This window comes from Vulpes vulpes, chromosome 5, assembly GCF_048418805.1.
Source record: "Vulpes vulpes isolate BD-2025 chromosome 5, VulVul3, whole genome shotgun sequence".
Taxonomy (NCBI): domain Eukaryota; kingdom Metazoa; phylum Chordata; class Mammalia; order Carnivora; family Canidae; genus Vulpes; species Vulpes vulpes.
In genome coordinates, this window is record NC_132784.1 from 2462284 (window position 1) to 2488126 (window position 25843).

Consider the following 25843-nt stretch of genomic DNA (forward strand, 5'->3'; position numbering starts at 1 on the left):
ATCTGAGGGTCATAAGATCAAGCCTGCATCAGGCTCTGTGCTGAGCATGGAAATCTGCTTGAGATTCACCCTCTCCCTCTCCCTCTGTCCCTTCCCTCTCTCATGCACACTCACTCCCCCCTAAAATAAATAAATAAATCTTCAGAAATAAAATAAAATAAAACTGTTGCCAGATAATTCCAACATCTGATTCATCTCTGTGTTGGCATTAATTAGCTTTCTTTTCATATTCAAGTTGTGATCTCCCTGGTTCTTGATATAATGGGTGACTTTCTGTTGTATCCTTGACTACTATGTTTGGAGACTGAGTATACAGATAAACATTTAATTTTAGCAGTCAGTTGCCAGTTTAGGTTCAGTACACAGGTCCTGGCTTACCTTTGAGGTCTGTGTTTCCAATGAGAATATAATTTTCAGAGCTTATGGAACTATTTTGGTCTGCTTGGTTGGCCCAGTGCTACTGGGGTTCCCACGGATCCCTGCTGGTGTTTAAGGGACAGAGGAGATTGCCCCTGTCCCTTAAACCCCATCAATCGGCCTAGCCAATTGATGCTTCTAGGTAGTGGAGGGATTTTCCTTCCCACAGGGATAAAGGGACTTCCTAGGCTGGGCACTCATGGAGGTGGAGACCTCTTGCTGGTGTCCTTGCTTCTGGGGAGAGTAGGGGAGTGTCAGGCTCAGCAGAGACAGAGAACACATGCCCTGGCCATGTGCTGTCATTCATCTCCCAGATGACCTTTCCTGCTTACCTGCTTTCAGCATCACTGCAGGCAGAAGAACAAGCCCAGCAGGCCTCCTTACATGGCTAGCTTAGGGGCTGGGGAACACCAGGCCCTTCTTTTGTCAAGAGGGCTCATGAGCAGCCCTGCCGCTGTCTCACCTCAGTGTGCCTTCCTCTTCCACCTTTCAGAGCTCTCCTTTGCTTGTCTGTTGTGCCATCTCCAAGATTTGTAGCTATACTTAGCAGAGAGGAGCATGGAGAAATGCACCCATACCACCTTGTCTGGACCAGAAGCTGAGACACTGCTTATTTCCCCATCTGCTCTGGTCTGCCTAAGAGCATCACCCCAATGTGCAACAGACAAAACCCGATTTTGCCCATCCAGTCACTCCCTTCCAATCCAATGACTGTTAGGCCTTTATTTCTTAGCTTTGGTTTGTGGAAAGTTTAAATTCACACAGAAGTAGAGAGTAGCATAGCGAATCTTCACCTGCTCTTACCCAGCATCCACAATTAGCAGTCCATGCCCATCATGCCACATATGTACCCCATCACCACTAGGGCATTCTATTTCATTTTTTTAATCTTTTTTTAAGATCTCACTTATATATTTGACAGAGAGAGAACAAGCAGGGGAGAGGGGAAAGGGAGAGAGAGGGAAAAGCAGACTCCCCATGGAGCAGGGAGCCCACCTCACAACGTGTATCTTGATCCCAGAACCTGGGATCATGACTTGAGCCTAAGGCAGATGCTTAACCAAGACACCCAGGTGCTCACCAATAGGGCATTTTAAAGCAAATTCTGTAAGTGCTTCTGTTTTTGTCTCTAAGAGTAATCCTTAAATCCTCTCTTCTGACAGCCTAGTCTCTACTTGCATGGCTCAGATAAACATTTGGTCTTTCAGAATTCAAAATTCCTCAAGAGACCCCAAAGCAAGAGGGCAGGCAAGATTCACAAGCTGCAAAATAGCTGCTGGGCATGTCAGCCACTGCCGCGTGAGGAGGCTGGTGGAGCCTTCTGGGCAAGCATGGGCAGAGGTCTTGCCGCAGCCCCCAGTCCTGGCCATCGCAGGAAGAGCCTGCCCACAGAGGTCCACATGGAGCCACCTGCCTAGCCCAGGCCTGTCAGGTTCTACATCTCCACCTGAGGCATCAGGGGCCTCTAGGCCCCACCTCGGCCACAAAAAAACCAAGACAGCTTAGGAAAGGAAACAGGCTATGCACCGTCCTCAAGCCTGCAGCCCACCATATCTGATCCTGCTGGGGCTCCCCCCTGTTGGTACAGGTTGCCCCGCGTGGCTGACTACACCCAGCAGTTACAAAGAGATGAGGCCCTTATGGACGTCTCTCTATTCAAGAATCCCCACTCTGTCTTGAAAATGTCAGAAGACAAAAGATTTAGAAAGTCCTTGTCTCTCAACAAAGTCCGCCTTTCAAGCCTACTGGCCAAGCGCAAACTCAGAAAGCTTCAGTGTGGAAGTCTGAAACCCAATACTCACTCTTGCAGGCCCAAACCACCTGAGGCCCACAGATGCCTCCAACGGCAGAGGGAGAAGTCCAGAGCACGAGATGCAAATGAGACACACGTATTAACATATTTCAAGAACTGTTCTCCCTGTAACATAGGGATTTGAAGGCTGTGTGACGGGAATCAGTGTCTTAGGGACACAAGCAGGAGGGCCCCGGGGGGGAACACATAAGTCCCAAACCCTGCCAGGCCAGGGAGAGCCAAGCCGGCCCAGGGAAAACCTGAGGGAACCTGGTTCCCAGGTGCCCACGGGCTGAGCTGCCCAGAAGCTGGACAGTGAAGTCTGCCCTCAGCCAAGACTCTTGCCAGGCAGGGGACAATGGCACCTTGGCTAAGCCTCACCTTCCCCATCTGTGAAATGGGGGAATGATGCCCCTAGAGCAGCTGGGAGAACCAAGTAAATGACAGCACAGAGGAGACCGGCACTGGGCCTGGCCCCCAGGAGGACCTGAGTGGCTGTGATAGTACTTAACACAGTGCTCATTACAGGTCAGCAGCACCTTTAGCCCTTGATACATATCGGCTCACAACCTTCTAAGGTAGGTCCTATTATTATCCTCCTTTGATGGATGAGGACTTCAAGGCCCAGAGAAGTTAATTTGCCCCGGGCCACACAGCCAGGTAGATAGAGAGGGGTGTGAACAAGTACCCCTTGCTCCTAACAGCCCCACTTGATTGACTCTGTTTGCATACTGCTGAGGCCGAGATTCTCTTTAGGCCCCCAGCCCAGGTGAGCCTCTAGGGACCAGCCTGATTGGCACAGGGTGTCCCAATCCCGAGTGACCCTAAGGCCCAAGTCAGGAGCCCAATACCTCCAAGGAAGCCCTCACCCAGTCCCCAGGTGGGCCAGGACATGGAAGGCAGCATCACGGTGCAGGCGCTCTTTCCCAGTCGTCCTCATCTGAGGTGTGGCCTCTCCTCACCCTCTGGTCATGCCTCCTCCCACATGGCTCTGTGGCCTTAGAGAGTGATCTGGCCAGAGCCTGGCTAGGCCTGAGTCTAATTTCCATCAAAAGCTCTTTTTAAAGGAGGGTAGTAAAAAGAAGGAAAGAGAGAGAAATGAATGGCAAGAACAAAAAGAGAGGCACCGCTGCACAGCCGAGAGACAGTGCCATGGCCAGCTAGGTTCTCGGCCTGGTCTCCAGGACAAATGGCCCTCTCCCCACAGTGCCGTGGGGGCGGGCAGGCCACACAGGTGGGCCCTCTCTAAAACCTCAGCCTTCTCCGTAAAGCCACCAGTAGCCCCGATTTCTGTGCTCAGGGCCCTGACCCCATAAAAGGCCACGTGGCTCTGCCCAGGAAAGCAGCTTCTGTCAGAAAAGTCAACTGACTTGTCATCCAACTCTAATCTCACAGGATGGCAAATCTTTGATAACAGTCAAGATGAATCAAGTTAAAAAGAGCCAAGCCAGATAAGGAAGAGCACAGGCCACTATCTCCCAGCAAGGGCCACCGCAGCCCAACGGGAAGAACACACTGGGTGAGTTTTAGAGGAGGAGGTGCTGGGTAGGCCCCTCAGCGAGGGGGGCCCCGGCTAAATGCAGAAAGGCAGAGAAAGAGGCACAGCTCCCTCACGTAAGCTATGAACGAGGCTGCCTGGAGGGTGCCAATTCCCCCCCACCTCAGCCCTGCAAGGCCAAAGGCCTCTGCACAGGTCCTCCTTCACCCCAGGTCCTGCCCCATGTGGCTGCAGGGAACCAGGGCTGGGGGCGGGGCGGCAGAGGCCGGGCAAGCACCCATGATCCTGGTGACTCATCTCAACCTGCACCCTTTAACTCTCAAAAGGGCCACTATCCCCCCTAGGACCATCATTCCTAGCTGTACATCTTTCCAAAGTACACTCACCACCCTCCCTGGCGGCCCCTCCACCCAGCTGGCTTGGGCAGGACACACAATAGCACACATCAGGGATGCGGTCACCACTGGGGGCTGGACTCTACACTGACACAATCCTGACTCTTCACCTCACCCCTCCCTGCGACACGGGCTTTGCCAGGTTTGACTTTGCTCTGGAATTTCTAAAGGTGTGTCCCTTAGCAGAAGTGCTGAGCGTAAGAATGAGGACGATGCCCTCAGGGTAACACTATGCCCAGCCACACCTCACCAAGCTGGCAGAACCCACCCTGCCCGGCTCAGGCACTGCCGATAACCCCAAGAGCAGGAAGGCGCCCGAGGAGGAAGGAGGGCCTCCCTGCTCCTTCTGTGGTCCAGGTGAGGAAGGGCCCCAGGACAGAGCCTCCACTGCTGGCCAAGGAGTGCACACCAGGCTACAGGCTAAGCAGACACACTGCCAGGCCTGCCCCCCTTCCACAAGGGGCCTGGTGTGACCGGTCAGCCAGGGTAGACAGTCAGCGGGCCCAGGAGGGCAGGGGCTGTACAGGGCCACAGCTCGGTCCCAAACCTCTGCTCTGGGTGGCAGGTGGAAGATCAGGGCTATCAGGTCTTTCCATCTGAATCGCTCAGATTCTCACAAATTTATACTCCCACCGTCTTCCCCGAAGGTCGCATAAGAAAGCCCCAAAGTCGGGCAGAAGAGCACGGCCAGGAGGAGCTGGAGGGAAGACAGCTGCAGGGGCCTGCCCAGGGCTGGCTGTGCTCGGCCTTCCCACCACTGCGCAGGGGCCTGGCGCGGCTGCCCCAGGGCGCCCCTCCCCGCCGCCTGCGCACCCCTGGAGGTGGGTGGGGGCAGCCCTGCGGCCTCCTCAAGCCTGAGTCCTTCAGCCCACGAGACAGGGGCCCTGAAGACACGGGCAGGCCTCTGTGTAGGGCTGGGGAGGAGGAAGCCGGGCACCTGGGCGGCATCACAGAAGGGGCACCTGGTCACCGGGACAGGTGTGCAGGGCAGGAGGGGCTCCCAGCGGGGGGCCTCAGACGGGGGTGGGGGTAGGACTCCCTGCGAGACCCAGAGGGGGAGGCACTAAGGGGCAGGCAGACGCGGACACCCAGGAGGAAAGGGCCACGGAGGAGGGCGCCCGGGTCAGACCCGAGGGGCCCCGGCGCCTCCCCCAGCGCCCCGCGCCCCGCCCCCAGGGTCCGCACCCGCTGGGCTCGGGGCCTGACAGCAGGCGACGCAACCCGAAGTCCCCTTCCAAGTGTGTCCAAGTGTGTCCAAGTGTGTCCCTAAGCAAACCCCCCGCCCCCCCGCGACGTGGGAACCGGAGCCGCCCCCAGGGGAGGTCTGAGAACCGGCGCTGCCCCGCCCCCACCCGTCGGGAACAGCAGAGCGCGGCAGGAGGAGGCGGGGGACCCGGGTCTCTAAGCGTCCCCGGCGGGCTCCGGGTCTCTAAGCGTCCCTGGCGGGCTCCGGGTCTCTAAGCGTCCCCGGCGGGCTCCGGCCGGCCGCTGTGCTGCCCCCGCGCGGCCTTCCCCGGGACTGCAGCCCCGGAGCGCGGCGCGGCGGGGCGGGGCCGGGGAGGGGGAGGAGGAGGCGGGAGGAACGTCGCCGGTTGATCTCCTGGTTCTCAGATTCGGAGCGCGACCGGCGCGCGGGGAGCACGAGCTTGCGCTGGCTTCTGAGGCTCTGTGGGATTTCGAAAGAAATTCCGATTCTTTCCCGAAGCCGAAACCGCATCGCGGCTCGCACTTTCCCAGCGCAGAAGTGCAAAGACTTGTTTCTGCGCTCATCGCACCCTCCCTCCCGCGGGCCGCGTTCTTTCCTTCCTCTTCAACATTAAGCCTGGGATCATCCACACATTAAAGAACAAAAGATAGTGCCCGAGCCTGCAGATGCTCCTCCGGGAACACTGAAACCCCCCCGGGCTGGGCCCTGCCTCCAAGCAAACAGCCCCCCTACAGTCACGTGCAATCTGGGGTCGGCGGGAACCTGGGCCGGGGCCTCCCTGCAGTGGGCCGAGGACCCCACGAGCCAGGCCCTGGCTAGGCCACAACCTCCCCTGAAACCCACAACTGCCTCTAGTGTCTGTGCTTCTGCCGGTTCTCAGGGATGACCCGAGGGCGCAACACACACGGGGCCGAGAAGCGCCGGGGCCAGGGCAGGCACAGTCTGCACACCTTCCTGTTCCCAAATAGCCCCTGGTTCATGGAAGCAATTGGACTTTTAGAATCAGTGGCTCTTCCGAACTTGACTCTGAGACAAGGGAACATCACCTACGGCCTTGGGGCTTCGCACTTAAAGCTGAAAATGAAGTGAAATCCTGAAGCAACTAGGAAACTGTTCTTCCTCCTAAGAGAATTCTAGGAATACAAGTTTTCCTGGCTAAGCAGGGAGTTCCCTATCAGCTCTCCTGGCCGGTGCAAAGCCACTCATCGGAGGGGCTGACGGCCCGGGTTCTCAGAGCTCACAGGAGGGGCAGCCACTGCTGGGCCTTCTCTCTCTCTCTCTCTCTCTCTCTCTCTCTCGGCCTCCAGTTCCCCATTGGGACAATGAGGTTGTCACAAGACAGGACCCCCAACCAAGCACAGATGGGTTCAGCTTTCTCTTGAAGGCGCTGCACCCACGTCCCAGTCTGGCAGCAGAGGCTGTCGCTGTGCTGAGGACTGGTCCCTTGACACTGTCTCACAGCTCTGCACTCAGCCGTGGCAGCTGAGATAAGTACAGGGGTGAGTAAGGGCTGGACTCTGAAGCCAGACAGCCCAGGATCAGAATTCTGACTTTCCTAAGAGTGAGAGGGGCTTGGCTCACCCGGCCGCCTCCATCCTGGGCCCAGAGACTCAGGCTACAAGGGATGAGGGTGCACATCGGGCAGGCTTTTGTTCAGGATTTATCCACCCGACTGTTGTGGGTGGAACAGAAGTGAAGCTTCTGTTTGCTCCTCTGAACCTTGGGTTTCTATTCCACAAAATGGGTATGATAGTCTGCTCCACAGGCTTGCCAGCGGGATTGGACATGACTTGTCTACCGTGCCTAGATAAAGAGCAGCCTCCACGACGACTTACTACTTGGTAGAGGATTGTTATCTGGGTAAGGATGCCCAGGGGCTTCACTCGGGGCAGTTCTGCCGTCTGTGTCTGGGCTGCTGCCTTCAGGCTTATGAAGGGAGATTCCCCAGGCCGCAGCCATAAAGAGGGTCAAGTAGCTGCAAGCAGAGGCAGACACCTCTAGGCACAGCACTGTGCCAGCCCCCGCTCCTGGCAAGAATGAGCCCTTACTGGGGAAGTCTACACAAAATACCCCCTGGCCTCTGCAGGCCAGGGTGAGTTTTAAAGCAGACTTGATTTGGGCAGGGTATTGGGGTCCCTGGGTCACACCTGGATTCCCCACCTCACCTCCAGCAGCTCTAGGTCACTGTGCATCGTTCAGGAGGCTGCACACAGCTGTCCAGAGCTGACGTTCCTTCTGCCCCTTTGGAAAATTAAATGTTGCCCTCTTATTTGGAGTGTTGGGGCGGTTGTTGCCCTCTTATTTGGAGTGTTGGGGAGGTTGTTCTTCCAGTTCTCTGGGTTTGCCTCCAAGAGGGCTTTCTGTTGTGATTTATTTTTTAACAGTTTATGGAGGTGTCATTGACACAATAGGCCCTTACTAACCCTCCCCTCCCATGTGCCCACCCTGGCATGTGTTCAGGACACCCGGCCACAGAAGGAAACCAGGGGAACCTTTGCAGGGGATGATGTGAGCATTTGCACCCATCTCAGGTGCTACTGTGGCAGGTCATTTCACATCCCATTTCACATCACCTCCTGCTCCCTGGAGGTGCCACAGCCTCCGGACACAATCAAGGGCCAGGGTGCTGAGCTTGGGTGTGGCTTACCCTGAATTCAGGGCCCAGGTGAGGGGCCATCGGGGCACCTGGCTCTAGCTGGAAGCTGAGAGCAGGCAGTGGGCAGCAGGGCAGGGAAGCCGGAGGCTCCACGGGGGCACCACCGAAGACAGCACCGGTCCAGGGCCGCCAGACCCTCTGAGCGACCTGCCAGAGCTCGAAGTCGAAATTTTTTTGTGTACTTTCACAATTTTATTTTTTTTTTAATAAAATAATTTCTTATTGGTGTTCAATCCACCAACATACAGAGTAACACCCCGTGCTCGGACCGTCTAGTACTTTCACAATTTTAAATGTGGACTCAACTGTTTCTGACTTCTCCTTTGGGGCACGGTAAGCGTGGATCACAACATGCACATCGACTTTGAGACCTTTTCCGAAGAAGGGTCTAAAGCCGGGGCGAGGGTGTCCTCGGGCACCTGGCGCTGCTGGAAGAGGGGCTCGGGGTCACGGGCCGCAGCCGCGGGGCAGAGGCCCTGCCCCCAGCCCTCCGGCCCCTTCGCCTTCGCAGCTCGCCGGCGCCCGGGGGGAGGGGCCGGGGGGAGGGGCCGGGGCCGGGGGGAGGGGCCGAGGCCTGGGGGAGGGGCCGGGCCGGGGCCTGGGGGGAGGGGCCGGGCCGGGGCCTGGGGGCGGGGCCGGGCCGGGGCCTGGGGGAGGGGCCGGGGCGCCGGCGCGGCTGGGCCTCCCGTGGGCGCCGCGTCGGGCGGGCAGCAGGTCCCTGGCGGCGCGGCTGCCCTCGGGGCGCTCGGCCGCGGCCGCACACCCGGGTCCCCGCGCCCAGCCCGGGCTCCGCGAGGTCGCCGTGGGGGAGGGGCGGGGGTGGAGCCGAGAAGCCGCGCGGGCGGCGACGGCAAGAGGCGCGGCGGGGGCGGGCCGGGGCGGGCCGGGGCGGGGCGGCGGCGGACTGCGGAGACGCGGCGGCGCGCGGGGCGGCGCAGAGCGTGGTCGGGGCGGCGGGCGGCGGGCGGAGCGGCGCGGGCGGGGGCCGGGGCCGGGGCCGGGCCTGGGCGGGAGCGGAGCCGAGCGGAGCCGAGCGGCGGGTCGGCCCCGGGAGCCGGAGCGGGGCCGGGCGGCGGGCGGGGAGCAGCCGTGGCGCCGTGCAGGGCCGGGGCCCGCTGCGCTGCGGGCGGCCTGGGCGACGCGTAGCCGGGCCGGGCCGGGCCGGAGCGCGGGCGGCGGCGGCGGCGGCGGCGGAGGAGGCTGCGCCCGGCCCCCCCCGGCGATGGTGACACATGCGGCGGCGGCGCGGCGGCGGCAGGACCATGGTTGAGCGCGCCAGCAGGTTCGTGCTGGTGGTGGCGGGCTCGGCGTGCTTCATGCTCATCCTGTACCAGTACGCGGGCCCGGGGCTGAGCCTGGGCGCCCCCGGCGGCCGCGCGCCGCCCGACGACCTGGACCTGTTCCCCACGCCCGACCCGCACTACGAGCGCAAGTACTACTTCCCGGTGCGCGAGCTGGAGCGCTCGCTGCGCTTCGACATGAAGGGCGACGACGTGATCGTCTTCCTGCACATCCAGAAGACCGGCGGCACCACCTTCGGCCGCCACCTGGTGCAGAACGTGCGCCTCGAGGTGCCCTGCGACTGCCGGCCCGGCCAGAAGAAGTGCACCTGCTACCGGCCCAACCGCCGCGAGACCTGGCTCTTCTCCCGCTTCTCCACCGGCTGGAGCTGCGGGCTGCACGCGGACTGGACCGAGCTCACCAGCTGCGTGCCCGGCGTGCTGGACCGCCGCGACCCCGCCGCGCTGCGCACGCCCAGGTGAGCCCCCCCCGGGCCCCTCCCCCTGGGGCCCCCCGCCCCGCCCCCCCCCGCCTTCCGCGCGCTCCCCCGCTCGCCCCCACCGCCCCGGCCCCTGCGGGTGGGTCCAGGCCGCCCGGGGTCGCCCACGGGCAGGCGGGCGCTGCGCATGGGCACCCCCGGGGCAGGAGCGTCGCGTACCCGAGGCGGAAGGGGCGCAAGCGAGGTGTCCGCCCGCGCCCGCCTGCGCACGGCCGGGGAGGAGCTGCCCGCGGGTCTGTGCAGGTGGAACAAAGGCCCGAGCGTGACCTGGCGGCGGGGAGGAGGCCGCGCGCGGCTGCAGGCTCCCTCTGCAGGAGGAGCAGAACCCGACCGACAGCCCAAGGCGGGAGGCTGCTGAGTCAGGGGGGCCCGCCCGGGCGCCTCCTTGGGGAGCCCCCACGTCTGCGGACTGTGGGGGGTGGGGGCACCCGCCGACCTGCGGTGCTGGGGCACTTCTCCTGGCAAGGACCCCAGCCACAGCCCCACAGGGCAGGCCGGGCTCCCAGGGCTTAAAACACCCCTTCCCTCCCTCCTGTTGGCCTGGGCGCCCTGAGGGCCTCCTCCCCGTGATGTCTGGGCTGGGAGGGGCCGGGAGTGAGGTCTCCTTGCCCCTTTTTTTGTTTGTTTGTTTATGCACCAGATTGTTTTAGGGCTGCACCTACCGCCAGGCAGGGCCGGGGAGCGTGTGAGCGCTGTGGCTGTGTTTGTCGCCACTCTTCTGGGTCAGGAGGCTGCTCGGGGTCTCTGCTGTGTTTGGGGGATAAAGCCTGAGTATCTGCCCAGTCCGGAGTTAAACGTTTTCTGTGGATTGCTCTCCTGCTCAGGTCTTTAGTCCTTTTCTTGTGGTCTGTCCCCAGGCTGTCCGGAAACTAGGGCCCCAGAGCTATGGGCAGAGGTCACCTGACTCCCCCTTGGCTGCCCCATCCCCTGCCCACCCCCACCCCCCCATGGCAGCTCGTAGCCTGAGAGGTGATGTTCCAGGGCTCTTACAGCCCCCTGGCAGCACAGCTACCACCCCAAAGCCCTTAAAGCCGTGCTGCTTGCCTGCTCCGCGTGGCTGCGCTTTCCTGGGGTAGCACCCACCTCCTACCCCTTTGCCACTGTGGTCCAGCCACTCTGCTAGACTGAGCCAGTTCTGGGCTTTGTAGCTGCTGGCCCAGCAGAGCTGTCGTCCCCCAGAACTGGGCACTGACCAGCTCAAACAGGCCCAGATGGGCACCTCCCTGCCTACAGGGGGGTGGGGGTAGGCACCATCCTGTCTGCCAGAGGGAATTAGCACAGGAGAACCCCAGAGGGCACAGTGTGCAGAACTCTCTCCGGGGCTGCCAAGACCAGGACACTCTTCCTGCAGCCCATCTCCCGAGGCTGCTTCCCTTTGGCTCACCAGGATGAAGGGCCCTGACCTCCCTTCTCTGGAGTTCATCCACCAGAGCAGGAGGCCCAGCCACTCCTACAGACGAGAGCTGGGGGGCCAAGCCCTGGGGACCCGGCCTGCAGGTGCTACACAAGAGAGGCCCAGCACCCCCTCCCCTGGGTGGCTGTGTGGAGCCAGAATAGAAAATGCCGTGCCTAGTCAGCCGGATGCCTCCGATGCCTCTGCTGCGGTGGGCTGCCAGCCCCTCCGCCTGGAGGTTGCTGAGCTCAGCAGCATGCAGGCTGGGTGGAGGAGGGGTTTCCAGGGTCCTCGGGAGGCCCTCCCTCTCTGGTCCACTTTGGGAGTGAGCCATGCCAAAAGACAGACGACAGAGCTTCATCTCTTGTGCCGCTCCCCCCCCCCCCCCCCGCCCCCTTTGTTTGTCTTCCAGGCACTAGGTAGATTGCTTTTTTAAAGAGCTTCCCTGAGAGGTCAGGGTAATCTTGGCTTTGTGTGTTTTTAAGCTCCCTGACTGAGCGTTCCCCTAGTCTGGGACTGGACCCGGGTGCTTTGTAGGTCAGGATGCAGCTCTCCCACCTGCCCCAGGGACCTGGCACCTCTCTGGATGAATGTTGTCAGTGCCCAGATTCCATGGAAAACCTGGTTTCGGGGCTCCAAATGTCACCCTCGCCTTCCTTCCAACAGACCAGGGCCCATTCCCCCCCGCCCCCCCCCCCCCATGGCCCTGTGGGCTCTGGAGCTTGCCGTCTGTAAGTGTGGCTGGGCCTGGCTGGGTACCTGAGGAAGGGATGGGTCTAGCTCTGAGAGCCACCCTCACAAGCCCCTGGGGGCCTGGGCCTAGGGTGAGGACCCTTCCTTCCTCCTTGGTCCCCAGAGCCCAGCATGTTGCAGGCATGAGGAGTGCTTCTAGAAACTCCGCCAAGCCCCTCCCAGCTCCTGGTGCTAGTATCTGCGGTATATGGGGGCCTGGGGAGGTGGGCCTTGTGACTTAGTGGAGCAGGGGTTTCCACAGCACCAGACCCTCACCAGCATATGGCATCATCAGCCTGGGGGGTTCTAAGCTGGGCAGGTGTTGAGGTAACAGACTTGAGGGTGAGGAGATGTATCTTCCTGGGATACAGTCTGCAACTTCTAGCAGTGTTAGTACTTCCTGGGTTGAAAGAAAGAAGACGTGTGTGAGCAAAGCATCAGTAGGTCCCTCTTAGGCTGATGTCCACTGCAGGGGCTGCCGCACCTGCTAGGATCAGCCAGGGCGCTTGAAAGGCCCCCAGGAAGGACTGACTTGGAGTAGTGAGGCTGCCCAGAGGCAGCAGGCAAGTGGCCAGCCAAGGGCCACTTTGGTTAGTGTCTCTGCACCCCATGCTCCATGTCGCTTCCTGGAGTCAGAACGATACTCCCTAACAGCCGGGATGCCTCTCATTTCTCTCCCCATCTACCTAAAGGGGACAGAGAAGGAGATACAGTCAGGGTTTGGCCTGGGTTGCCCTGGCCAGGGCAGGCCAAGTTGTTGTAGGCTTCATTTGGAGTCACCAAGGGCATTTGGGTTCCCATATGGCTTCCAGGCCACCTCCATGGGGTTTGGGACTCTCCCAGACCCTGTCTGCAGCAAGGCCCCTAGGAGCCCCTGATGATGTTGCTGTGTAGGAGCACTAGCATCAGTGGCCTGTACCCTCTCAGTCCCCAGCCTCGTTCTGGTCACATACCCTCCGCTCTGCTGCGTTCCTGTGTTCCAAAAATCTGCCAGTGCTCTCAGCTGAGCCTTTGCTACCTCCTGCCCCAGCGCGCTGTCCTCTCCTCCCGATCCTCTGCTGGATGAATGTTGTCAGTGCCCAGATTCCATGGAAAACCTGGTTTCGGGGCTCCCGTCTCCCTTCAGCCTCAGCTCCGCTACCCCTTCCTCCAGGAAGCCTTCCGCGGCAACACCCTACTGCCTTAGATGCCCTCAGCCACACTTCATCTGCCATCCTGGCATGTCCACAGCATGTTGGCACTGGCCGGATGCTGAGTGGGTACTGCCCACGTGTTGGCTCCGAGATTGTTCTCTTCCTGATGCCGCGTGCTCTGGGAGCTGTGTCCCTCCGTGAGTCCTCTAGTGAGTGAAGTTCGGAGTCCCCCTTGAGTGCAGTGCTGCTCCCAGAGGGCCTCAGGGGCCCCTCAGTGGGTCCAGCCAGGTTGGTCAGACTTAAGATTGGGGCATTGCTGAAACAGTTCTTTCTGCGGCTTGCGGGAAGAACTTCAGTTTGCCTTCCCAATTCCCTTCTTCCACGTGGTCAGGGGACAAAACCCACATTTGCCTGCAGTGGGGCAGATAATGTTACCTAGAGCATGTGACTGTAACCCATGAATGGGGGCCCAGACAACCTGTGGGACCTGGTTGGAGTGTCACTATGGCCTGGATCACCTTGCGTGGAGATGAGGGGAATCTGAGGTCAAGATGTTCAGAATTAGGTTCTTGTTCATAACCAGAACCAAAAACGTCTTTTTAGGCAAATGCACAAGAAGACAAACTTTTCAATAGCTGCTGACAATTGTTTTAAATGGTGTTCTGTCTTGTGGAATTATCTCCATAACTCAGGTTTTCTTTCCAGCCCCCGGGACTTGCAAGACCAAGTCCTGTGCCTCCAGGCCCCTCGCTTACAAAACGTGGGGCCATGCAGTGTGGGCTGGACCACTGTGCTGTTGGGGGCTGGCTCTGAGCTGGGGACTGCCGGCTCCAAGGTCAGAAAACCTTTCCCAGGGGACACAGCTCCTACCCTCCTACCCAGGGCCCTGTGAGGCCCCTGGTCTTTCTCTTTCTTTCTCGGTTGGGGGCGTGAAAGATTTGGCTGCTGTCCTTGGGGAGCAGCGGCTGTCGGTGTGGAGGTCTGGCTTTGTCATCCTCACGGGACCCCGAGTCTTTGGAGTCTTTTTCTTTCACGTTTCATCCTTTTATTGTTGTTGTCGTTGTAATGATTATGTGATAATTGGTAGGAAAACATAAAAGAGAAGAGGAAACTCAGTGTATTCCTCACACATGCTTTTTTTTTTTTTTTCTACTGTAATTGAAACTATAATATAAATTTCCCATAAACATTGTTCTTTCTCATTAAAAACTTAATATTTTAGTAGCTGCAGACAGTCCCCCTCTGGGTGCATTGTCAGTTCTGCTCTGTTGTTGAGCTTGGAGATTTCCAGTCTGGCTCCGGTGAGTGACGCTGTAGTGGGTGCGCTCTGCGGAGTTCCCGTGTCCTTTGGAAGCTCCTAGGAATGGAATTTCCGAGTTGAAAGGTCTCAAGGTTCAAATACCATCAGTATGGGTGTGAAGTTACTTTTTGGAGAGTCTGCAACTGTTGCCACACGTGTTGGGTGCCCCCTTGAACAGCACCCTTGTTGGGATGAAATATCCTTGTGGCCTTGAAGAGTTTACTTTGCTCAGCAGAACGTGTCTGTGGTTTTTATCACAAAGTCCTGCTTGGTGCACGTGCCCTCAGGGGTGGTCTAAACCTCAGGGGTCTTGGGAGGAGACGTGCCCAGTCACCCGAAGTGCCTGCTCATCTGGTCACAGATACCTGCTTTTGGCCCTGCCCAGAGAGCCCGGTGCAGCCGAGAGCCCGTCACCTGGGGCCTGTAGGAAAGGGGTAGCGGACTACGAAGACCCAGATCTGAGGAAACCAGGGTCCCAGAGGGAAGTATAGGAAAGAGGCTGGCTCCTGTCTCCCCCCAAGTACTCAGTAGGTACTTGGAATGGGTAGTTGGCTCTCATGTGGCCCCACCACCCCAACAAGGCAGGTCTGTGACGATTGTCCCCATTTCCCACATAAGGGGGTCAAGACCCAGCAGTGTTGGGGAACCTGCAGAGACCTTAAGCCTAGAGAGGAGCTGTACTGAGGTGTGTGTCCTGAAGCCCATGTGCCCGCCAGCCCCCGGCTGTGCCCTCCCTGCCCTGCCCCAGCCGGGAGGACTGTGGGTGAGGACAGTAGCCGAGCATTCGGTCACTCCAGCCAGGGTCGGCGCATGCAGCTTCCGAGACCCTGGGCAGACACAGGCAGTTTCACACGCAGACCCACGTCGCCGCCTAACTGGAAAACACGTGGCTGTCTTCACCCGAGGAGCAGCGAGGCGGGGACGGGCCGCGTCCTCTTGGCTCTGGCGCGGCTGCACCAGGCAAGCTTTGCCGATGGCGTCAGAGGTGCTGGCAGCCAACGGGCCGGTGCCCCCACTGCCACTCCCATGGGACCGGGTCGCTCCCAGATGGTCCTGGGGCTGCAGCTACCGGCCCACCCCTGCCCAGTTGGAGGGGTGGCGTGGTGTAGGCCAGGACACATTTCAGCTGGCCTGTGGAGAGTGTGAGGAACGGGAAGGGCACTCAGGCTCTCTCCGGAGAAGATGCCCTCTGAGGGCCTCTCAGCAATTGTTTATAACCACGTAGATGCTTCTCACTGGCAACCCTGCTCTCCTTTGCCTTCAGGCCTGTGCCTCAGCCTCCCTCGCCAGCACTCACAGACGCGGAGATGTGTTTGCAGGAAAGCTGTGGTCTCTGCAGACTCTTGTTCTTGCCTCTTCCAGAGCACCATTGGCTCTTTTTCTTCCTGTCAAGTTTTTGCTCTCTGCTTGGGTTGTCCGGGCCCCTGGCGTGAGGTGCTGTCCCAGCGAGAAAAATACAGAAAGAGGCCAAGGCGCTGGCGTCCAGTCTGCCCCTGAATGTAGGTCCATCACCTTCTGGCTGTGGGACCCGTGGTCTGATTTCTCTGTTCCTCCCTAGTAAAGTGCCCCCTTCCTGGCGTGGCTGTGTCCCAAGTCCCTAGCTTGCAGGGCTTGTTATTCTAGAAGTGTGGCATGCACATACCCACGCATCAGAGAGGTACCACACTGATCCCAGGCTGCCCAACATGGGCAGGATTTGGAGGGTGTTAGGATCAGCCGGGTGGGTGGGCGTGCAGGTTGGCCTGCCACTGAAGACCACACACATCCTACCCCAGCCTGGGCCAGGGCCTTGTTTTCCTTGATGGGGGAGCAGAAACGAGGCAGGCAGCCCTTCTCTCCCACTGTCGCCGGCTGCCCCAACCAGGCTGGGTGCTAGGAGCTCTGCTGGGGAGGCACAGCCCCCCCCCCACACACACACACACACACACCAGGCCAGCTGGCAGCTCTTCCTGCAATGCTATCTTCTTCCGCGTCTCTTGAAGCTTCCTCCAGGGTGCCTGGACTACTTGGAGGCCCCGTGCCCACCCCAGCTCCTTCGTTCACTTAACCCACCATCCTGCGTCTCGGGCCTCTGTTCACCAGGGTACACCAAGGTCTACAAGGCCATTGCAAAAGCTCCTGGGCCCTCCCCAGTTAGACGGGGCTCTGGGGTGCCAGTGGAGGATGGAGACACATGGGACTCGACCCTTGATTCCTTCCAGAAGGCATGGGCAGCAGCTCGAGGCCTCCACAAGGAATCAGAGGAGGAGAGAGGAGCCCTCCAGGCAGCCTCTCCCAGCATCAGTGAAGAAGTCCGCGGGAGAGCAACAACAGCGGGTGGCCAGGGTGACGGCAGAGCAGGGGTCAGGGTAGGCTTGGGATTGGACCAGCTGGGTTGAATCCCGGTTCTGCCGCTCACAGGCACTGTGCCTGGTACTGGAGACTCTTTTATAAAAAGAGGCCACAGTGCATCCCCTCTCTGTGAACAGGGAAGGGCCCTTCGGCCAGCTAGGCACTTGGCACCTGTCCCAGTCAGCTTGGGGACTGGCAGGGGGGCTTCCTTCCAGCACCCAAAGTCTGGGTAGCTACGGTCTCATTATCTGGGACATCCACCCGGCATCACTGGCCTTCGATACGACCATCCAAGACGTGCTGTGCTTCAGCCTTAGGGGTCTTCCGCTCACCCCAGGCTGTGTGATTGGGGACCACCCTGTTCCTTTCTGTGCTTGCTCCCTGGATTTTGAGAAAGCCCCTAGGCCGGGCTCACCTTCCACAGACGTGGATCGCTGTGATGTGGCAGGCTCGTTCGTGTTCACTTGCTGGTCGTGATCTGTGCCGCCGGTCCCTCTGTCCTCACTGCAGGCTGAGAGTTTACCACAGGGGCACAAGGAAGCCTGCCGTGGCTCCCGCCTGCCACCCGCCTCCCTCACCACTGTGTTCCGTGGATCTCGGCAGCCTCTTTTTCCCTTGCTTTGTTCCAAGAGCAGACTCGGTGGCAGCGTCCAGGCCTGGCCACCGCTGCTTTTGCGTGTCCCTGTGAGCGGGCTGGAGGGCAGGTGGTCCATCCTCAGCCCTAGTGGATGTGACCAGTGCTCTCCAGACTGGCTCCTCAGACTCCCAGCAGCTGTGAGGCGGATGCTGTGGTCCTAACTGCCTGTCGCTGTGACCCGTGGGACAGGCACGCTAGCATGTGGTTACCACCACCACTGAGGTTTCCTCCCCACCACCTACCTGTTAGCGTTTTCAGGCTGTTTTCTGCCCTGAGGGGTGGGCTGTCTTCTTCGTGTCTCTTACTACGAGGTTCTGCGGTGGTGTGCTTGCCAGGCCTCTCCTCCCTACGGTCCTGTGCCACATGTTGTCATAGCGTTTGGTCTGCTGAGGCCTGCACCAGTGTGGGCCGCACAGGCCAGCCAGGCCTCTGTCCTCCAGCCGATGGCACCAAGTGCAGAGGCAGGGGACGGAGCGCGGTGTACCTGCCGACTGCTGAGCCCCTCTGGTAACCCCCGTGGTTGGAGCTCAGCCAGAGGCCCGGAAGACTGAGGAGATGGACAGATGGCCGACTAACCAGCCGTCCTTCCAGCAGTGGGGATACTCCCAGGGCCTTCCTTGGAAGCCCTCAGCACCACCCAGGGCAGCCACTGCGTGAGCCCACCCCAGGAGGCCAGACAAGTACATGAGCCTCCTGCCGCGCATCTCCCACCCACAGATCCTGCTTGTTGGGGTCCCTGTGAGATTTGGTGGGGAAAAGGGTCTTGCAGTCAAAACCAGAGGCTGGAACCCACTGCTCCAAAGTCCCAGGAGCCTCCTTCCCACTGGATGGAAATCTAGGCAGGGCTTAGCCTCGGGGCTGGTGCCTGGTCCCTGTTTGCTGCACCAACATGGGGCTGTGCCTGCATGGGCCTCAGAACATACACCACCCACCCTCGGCCCCACGTGACCCCAGCCCCATATGTGCAGCGTTTGCTTCTAGACCACATCCCCAGTTGGCCTGGGGGGAGTGGCCCATAAATCATCGTCCATCTGAGAATTAGCTCCTGCCATCATAGGCCTGGCTCGTGGGGCCCCAGGAACAAACTCAGACAGCGGGGGAGCATCTCCTCTTTGAGGTAGGAGCTTTAAAGCATCACCTGTAAATATTTACTTTGCTGGAGCATTGGTGTCCTTGGGAGAGGAGGACCAGCAAACCTTGAGTTTTACATTTGCATCACGGAAGCTAGAGGGGGGTGGGGGCGTTGTCTTGGAGTAGTGAGGCCAGATGGAGTTGTCTCTGCAGTGTGGCCCCCATTCCCCACCAGGAAAACTTTGCACCAGCAGGAGAAGGTCCTCCAGCCAGACTGCAGCTAACGGAGGGAGGCTTGGGGAAGATGCTGTCATGTGAAGTGAGGTTGCTGTGCCACATGCACCCTGCTTACAGGGTGTGCGCTGTGCTGGGGAGCAGGACAAGCAGGTGTTCTCACCTGGAAGGCACAGGCCAAGAGCCTGTGACTGGTACCAACTGCCACACTCACTGCCAGGCCCTCCTTCCTTATACCTGTTAGATAAGACAACCAGGGCTCCGGGAGCCTAAGTAACTTGTCACCCAAGATCACAGCTGGCGGAGATGAGATTCACACGCAGCTGTGTGGCTCCAGGGTTTCCTGTTAAGCCCTCCCCAAGGTCCCCATCTGGAAGGGGAGAGCCAGGCATCTCCTGGGCACACTGCCTGCCGTGGTGAAGTTAATGTGACTGTTGCAAAGATGAGCTTTCCCAGGAGCCCAAGGTGGTACAGTGGGGAGCAAGGGCAGGTGGGACGGGGCAAGGCAGAGCAGATGGCCTCCTAGGGGAATTTGGAGGTGTCAAATGTCCCCTGCAAGAAGAGGCACTGCCCAGGTGGGCACAAAGCCGGGGAGTAAGTGGGCCCTGTGTGGAGAGCCAAGACCTCAGCTGCCCAGTCCCGAACCCTAGCCACAGCCCTCCGTCCTGTCCAGCACACTGCAGCGCTCCAGGGCCACTCACCCCAAAGAGGAGCGACCACAGCTCCAGCCACAGGCCCCTCCTCCTCGCCTCTGTTCCCTTGTGGCAGGCAGGTGGGCAGGCAGGTCTAGGCAGCTTGTTGTACTCCTACAAGTCCAGACGGGGCTGCTTGTTGGCCAACCGTCTGAACCCTGGACGTTCAGGGCCTACCGACTCCTGCCTTATTCCATTCAACATAGTCAAGAAGCCCAGTCCCATCAGGGGAAGTTCATTCCTTCGCTTGCCTAGAAGCTAGGCTGACAGTGTGCCCAGTGGAAAACACCCTTTTTATCAGGTAAAAGGTGGTCATGTTTTAGCCAGGTAGATGAAAGGAAGGTGGTGGGATTGATGTGGGGCTGCTCCAGAGCAGGAGCAGACCCTGTCCTCAGGCAGGTGAGTGGAAAGGGAACCCAGTGGGCATCAGGCAGGCACAAAATGCTCACCCAGGCCAGCAGAATCCTGGGACAGGAGAGCATTGCTTCAGAGGCCCCGGTACCCTCATCTGTCCTGGCTCATTCCACAGCATGGGCCCTCTCCCTTCCTAGAGCCCTCAATCTGCCTATCTGAGGCCAGCAGCCAGGGCCTTGGGCTCTGTCACATACCACCATGTTCGTCTGGAGGATGGGCACTGTCCATGGGGCCCAGGCTGAACCACAGAGCGGGTCTGCATTTGGCAGGGGCTCCCCACAGACCAAAGGACCCCACCTGGCTGGGGACATGGGCCTTGCTTGGCGAGACACGGTTAAGGGCTCCTGTGATCCCTCTCACCCCCCGCCCCATTCTCTGCTTGCTCCAACCTGACCCCTGCGTTTCTGGCCACTGTCCATCCACCGGCCAGGCCAGAGGCAGTGAGGTGCCCCTAAGCAGAGAGGTCTGGTCCTCGGACTCCAGGCAGGGCTGACATATGTGGCCTTTCCCTTGTGCCACAAGTGGGGCAGCTGGGTTGGGGATGGCACAGCAGCCCAGCCAGCCTCCTGGGGAACAGGGACCTGTCCATCAAGACATCATGTGAGGGATCCCTGGGTGGCGCAGCTGTTTGGCGCCTGCCCCACGTCGGGCTCCCGGTGCATGGAGCCTGCTTCTCCCTCTGCCTGTGTCTCTGCCTCTCTCTCTCTTTCTCTCTCTCTCTGTGTGTGTTTGACTATCATAAATAAATAAAAATTAAAAAAAAAAAGCATGTGAGCTGTTCCGGGTCATTTCCAGAGGAAATGCTCCTGGGAGGATCAGTGGGTTACCGAGCGCCGAGGGGTGGTGGCCTGCAGCTACCTGTGGCCTCCCCCAGCCTGTTTCAAGTCTGAGCTCTGGCCAGGCCACACCACCACCTGGCATAGGATCCTGACCCTGCAGGCCAGCAGCTGTTGCCTGCAGAGTAACAGGAAATCCCAGCTTTAAGCAGCCTGGGCTTTGTGCATGGAACCTCGCAAGTTGTTTTAATTTGCTCAACAGTTTTTTTTCCTGAGCCCTTGTTCTGTGCAGTCTCGGAGAGGCACCCCCGGCAGATCATGGTCCCCGCCTTTCCTTGCCAGGGCTGCACAGCTGTGTCTGGACTGGGTGCCCAGCTGTGCCTGACAGGCAGCCCCAAAGCAAGAGAGTCCAGGGGTTTCAGCAGCAGGCACATCCCATGGCTTACACTCAGCTTCCTCTAGTCCGCAGAGGCGGGGTCTTGACCCCCTTCGGTGGCGTATCTGCTATCCATCTGCCAGACCAGAGGCAGGTTTTCTCCAGGTAATACTCGTCAGGGTCTTTTCACATCTTGCTCTGGCTTTAATCTGGATGCAGGGGACTCGGCACTGACCTGCAGGGACCAATGGGCCTACTGACGGGCACTGTCCCAGGTCACTGTGATGTGTTGCTTCCACTGTTCTCACGTGGGGAGGCAGAGTCTCAGAGTCCAAGCGACCTGCCAAAGGTCACAAGCTTAGACAGCACACCGAGCACTTGAACTCAAGTCCTGGTGTCCCATCTGGGCCCTAACCACACCCATGGCTGTAGCTGCTTGGCAGCTGTCATTCTAGAGCCAGTCCTAAGAAGAGGCAGTCAGCGTGGGCTCTGGTCCTGCTCCCAAGTTGCATCCCCTTGCGGAGGACAGACACTTGAAGGAATGCACCCAGCCTCCTGGGCAGGGTTAGGTGTCCCCCATAGCTAACCTGGTCCATCTCACAAGCGGCAAGGACGAAGCACAAGGCTATGGAAAATGTTGTGGTAGACCTAGAAGCCATGGTTTAAATATTTATCTTCAGAGTTTTTTCCTGGAACAGTAGTACATGCTATAGCTGAGGATGTGGCCAAGGCCATAGAGTCGCGGGCCTGGGAGCGGGCCTCCTCCCCTTGGTATGCCTCTCTGGGCCCGTCAGCGGCACCAGCAGAGGGTGCAGGGCCTGGCTGAAAGCCTCCACGCTGTGGCCACGCAGTGTGCAACGAGGGGTTAGGAAGGCTGGCAGCCTTCCCCGTTCCAGTGCTGACGGGTTTCCAGGTGCCAGCAGGTGTTCCTAAGGGATGAGATTGGCTTTGTGGCTCAGGCTGGAATGTTCTCTGATTGATTGGGGCTTGACTTTATTCAGGGAGAGGATCCACTGGGCACCAAGGAGGCCTGGCCCTCTGTGCTCCCTTGCCCTCAGGCCAAGCTGGGACCCAAGTGTATCTGGCTGGAGAGGCAGAGGCCAGCAGCACTGCTCATCAGCTGCCAACCATGTGGGTGGGTAAAGAAACAGGCCATTCCGGCCAGCTGAGCTCCAAGGACACCCAGCCATTGCTTCCGTAAGTACTAGAGGATCCAGTGGGTGGGCCCTCCGGCCTCACACAGGCACACACGTGTCCCTGAGGTCGGGAGAAGCATATTCACCCCATCCTCAGCACAGATGATATGTGCAGCCGGCAGCGTGGGTCTCTGCTGGGCTCCCAGCTCCCTCCCACCCTCATGCCTGCACACACAGCATCCAGGACAGGAGGTAACAGGCACCTGCTCCTGCAGCAGGGGCCATGGCCTCTCCTGAACCAACCACATGTCATGGCTCCTTCTCCAGTCTGAAGGCCCTTCTGTGATTGCTGCTGAGTGTCGCTGCCAACCATGGGCCATCCTCTGCCTCACAGAGGAGCAGCCTCAGGCCGGGGCAGGATTCATGTGGGCCTAGGGGGAGAGGCAGGGGAGAGGCTGGAGGGCTCCCAGGGCTGACCATAGGCTGCACAAGGCACCACACGCTCACACAGCCCCGCGGCTGCACACCCACACGCATGCTCCTCACAGTAGCCTGAGCGCTGGAGCCAGCAATGACTCAGAAACATTCAGGAACAAGAATTCCTTCTTTCCCTACAAGTGGTGGCACTTTGGGATGTTCCCTTCGTCCTCTTTAGAGCTGAGCAATTTTCCACTTGGTGGTTGGGCCACCCCTCTACCCCCACCCCTCGGAACAGCCGGGACTTTAAGGAAGTGTCTTTCCAAGGAAGATTTGCTGTTGTTGCAGAGCAGTGGAGGGGCAGCCTGGAGCCAAGGTGGGCCACCCCTCCAGTCCCCTGCCTGGACAGGAAGGTGGAGGGAGGCTTTGTCAGGGGTCAAAGACCAGGCTTCTCAGACAGCTGGACCTTGGGGCTCCCTTCCACCTTCCTGCCCTCCCTAGGAGAAGGGGCTCTGGCTAATGACAGTGACAGCCATCCTTGTTTCTTAGGCAGGCCTGACGGGTGGGGTACCCTGGGTGCTCTCTTTGGCTGCCATCACATGGTCCTCACCACACCTGAGACATGGTGGTTGTGCTCCCACGGCAAGGACCCCAGGCTGGGATGGGGTAAGGGACTGTGCTGCCCTTGCTGCCTGGGGCTCATCCCTGGGGTGGTCTCCAGGAGTGACAGTGGAGGCCCCTGGCACTGAGCATGTATGTGGCTGTGGGGCCGACCGCATGGGTGACTGCCAGGCAGGAAGCCCCACTCCAGTCATGGAGCCTACCCTGTGCACCTGCACCAGCCTCCTTCCCCTCCCCGCCTCCAGGTGTCTCTCGGGCCTACTTAAAGAGATAAATACAAACAGGTGATTGGACAGATAGGTGGGTCTGGAGGCCCAGCTGCCTCTCCCTTCCTCGCTGGGAGAAGGGGAGCAGGGGTGACTAGGGACAGGCTTGGGACAGAGCTGTAGACCTCTAGCTACAGGAGCTGCTCACCTGCTGGCCTAGAAGCCCCAGAGACCCCTCACACCACCAGCCCCCAGGTGGACTTGCCCAGTACCCTCACATACATGCTGCCTCCCAGGTAGACACACAACCCCATAGCCCCTGGGCCTGGCCTGTGGCATTGGGAAAGGCCCTGCAGTGAGGCCAGTGTAGGGAGGGTGAGTGGCCCTCCACCTGCTCCACAGTGCCCTATCTCTGCCAGGTTCCAGCAGGGTAGTGGCCTGCGTCCTGGACAGCCGTGTCCAGTTATCAAGCACAATGTCAGCCTAGGGAGCTGAGGGACTTAGGGGGCTGCTGGGGTGGGTTGGACACCAGGGCCCAAGCCTGCTGACCCAGGAGATTTCCTGTGTAATCCTGTCTCCACCAGCCCTGCCCTCGATACATGCCTTGTGTGCCTGTGATTCTGAGCAGAAATTCAGAGTCACAATCTGTTGGGGGTCCCTGGGAATGTTCCCCATTTTGCAAAAGGTGCGGAAGGAGTTTGCTGCATAAAGTCGGCAGAGAGGGCCATAGCCCACCCAGACCAGGGCCTGACATCTGCTCTCCTGGCCTGGGCCTCAGAAGAGAAACCTGATGTTCGTCAGAGGGGAGAAGGGGCCAGTGGACCCCAGCCCTGGGATCCCTGCAGCCTTCTTCCTGCTGGGGGCTGGTGTCTTGGTGCCTGGCAGATGGACAGTGTTTGCAGGGCTGAGAGGGGGTGAGGGGCCAAGAGCCTCTTTCCACCATGATTCACACGTGTCCTCACCCTTTGCTAAGGGTGTAAGCACAGGGTAGGCCATGACCTTCAGAGACGGAGCTCTCTCAAGCCCCACTGTGCTCCTCAGCAATGTGTGCTCTGTCTGCACCTCGGTTTCCTCCTCTGTCAAATGGGGTGGGGTGGACAGTGCAGCCTGCTTCAGTGCCTGGAACCCAGGGGAAGGGTCATGGATGAGAGGCCTGTCCATTCGGTTTACCTTAAGCTCACATTTGGGATCAGATTGAATTCGCAGTTTGTGTGATTGACAGTGACATCTTACAGTTTGTGGAGAGCTGGGGCGGGGGGCTCCCTCCTGCTGGAGGTCCTGCAGCCGAGGCCAGACCAGAGCCTCTCAGAGCCTGTCCACAGGACAGGGGAGCAGAGCAGCATCTCGGGGTTGTTAGGGGTATGAGGTCCCCTCAGCTGGTAGAGTTGGGGTCACCAGGAGCACACGTGATGTGAGGTGTGGTGCAGAGCTGAAGAAGGGGCTGTGCTCCCTCGTCCCCTCAGTGAGGGGTGGGTGCTTGCTGGGCCCCTGCCCTGTCCAGCTAAAGACCAGAAGCGGGGTTCTCCGGTCACGCCGAGTCCTGGCTAGGTCTGCACGCATTTCTTCCCCGTCCAAGGCCAACCACGCCTGGTGCCCTGGATCTTCTCTTTGGTCCTGTCACTGCTCTAGAGGGCCTAGGAAGTGCCCCCCAAACACCCTCGCACCGCGGTCAGGTGTAACTCTGTGGACTTCCTTTGTCACACGGTCCGTGGGGGCCCTGAGAAGCCTGCCATGGCTTTGTTCTTGAGGACTTGCCTGGCCCAGAGCTGGCTGCGGGTGCCCCATCCTGGAAGAGCCTTTTTCTTTAATTGTGGTAATATATGCATGACATAAAATTTACCGTTCCAACCATTTTTTAAAAGTGCGTGTAGCTCATTGGTTTTAAGTCCATTCACACCGCTGTGCAACCATCACTACTGTCCGTCTCCAGAACTTTTCCATCTTCCAGCTGAAAGTGTGTCCAGTAAACACTGACTCTGTACCGTCCCCTCCTCCAGCCCTTGGCATCCACCATCTACTCTCTGTTTCTGTGAATTTGATGACTCTGTACCTCGTGTAAGTGGAAGCTACGGTATCTGCCGTTTTGTGGCCAGCCTGTTTCACTTGGCGTGACGTCCTCAGGGATATCCACGTTGTAGTGCGTGTCGGTGCTTCCTTCCCTTTTGAGGCTGGACAGCGTGGGGTCGTATGTCTGCTACCACATTTTACTTCTCCTGCATCGATGCGCAGACACTGGGTTGTTTCAGCCCGTTGCTACTGTGGGTGCCGCTGCTGCGAACGTGGGAGCACACATACCTGTTCCGAGTCCCTGCTTCTACTTCTTCCGGGCGTGTAGCTAAAAGGAGAATCGCTGATCATACCGTGATTCGATGCCTGATTTCTTGAGGAACCACCATCCTATTTTATATTCCCACCAGAAATGCTACTGGGGCCCCCTTTCTCCATCAGAGCAAGTAGGATGGTCCAGAGCACGGCGCGGATGTGCCGGATGGGAGTTACTACCATGGGAGCCCCTGGGGGTCTCAGCAGAGGAGTCAGACCCTGGGCCCAGAAGCTGGGGAGGGCCGGGGTACAGGATGGCTCCTAGTGGACTTTGGGACAGGCGTTGAGCAGAAGGCCTTGGCGGATG

The 25843-nt window shown here is 59.3% G+C and overlaps 1 protein-coding gene across 1 annotated transcript in view; it reads left to right on the forward strand.

Moving 5' to 3' along the window:
* Positions 1–9054: 9054 nt before the first annotated feature.
* The window catches only part of HS6ST1 (heparan sulfate 6-O-sulfotransferase 1), a 41607-nt gene continuing 24818 nt past the window's right edge, over positions 9055–25843 (forward strand). Inside the window, exon 1 of the mRNA XM_072757439.1 lies at positions 9055–9724. Coding sequence (XP_072613540.1) covers positions 9198–9724 — 527 coding nt within the window. The 5' untranslated portion in view covers positions 9055–9197. The remainder of the gene's footprint in view (positions 9725–25843) is intronic.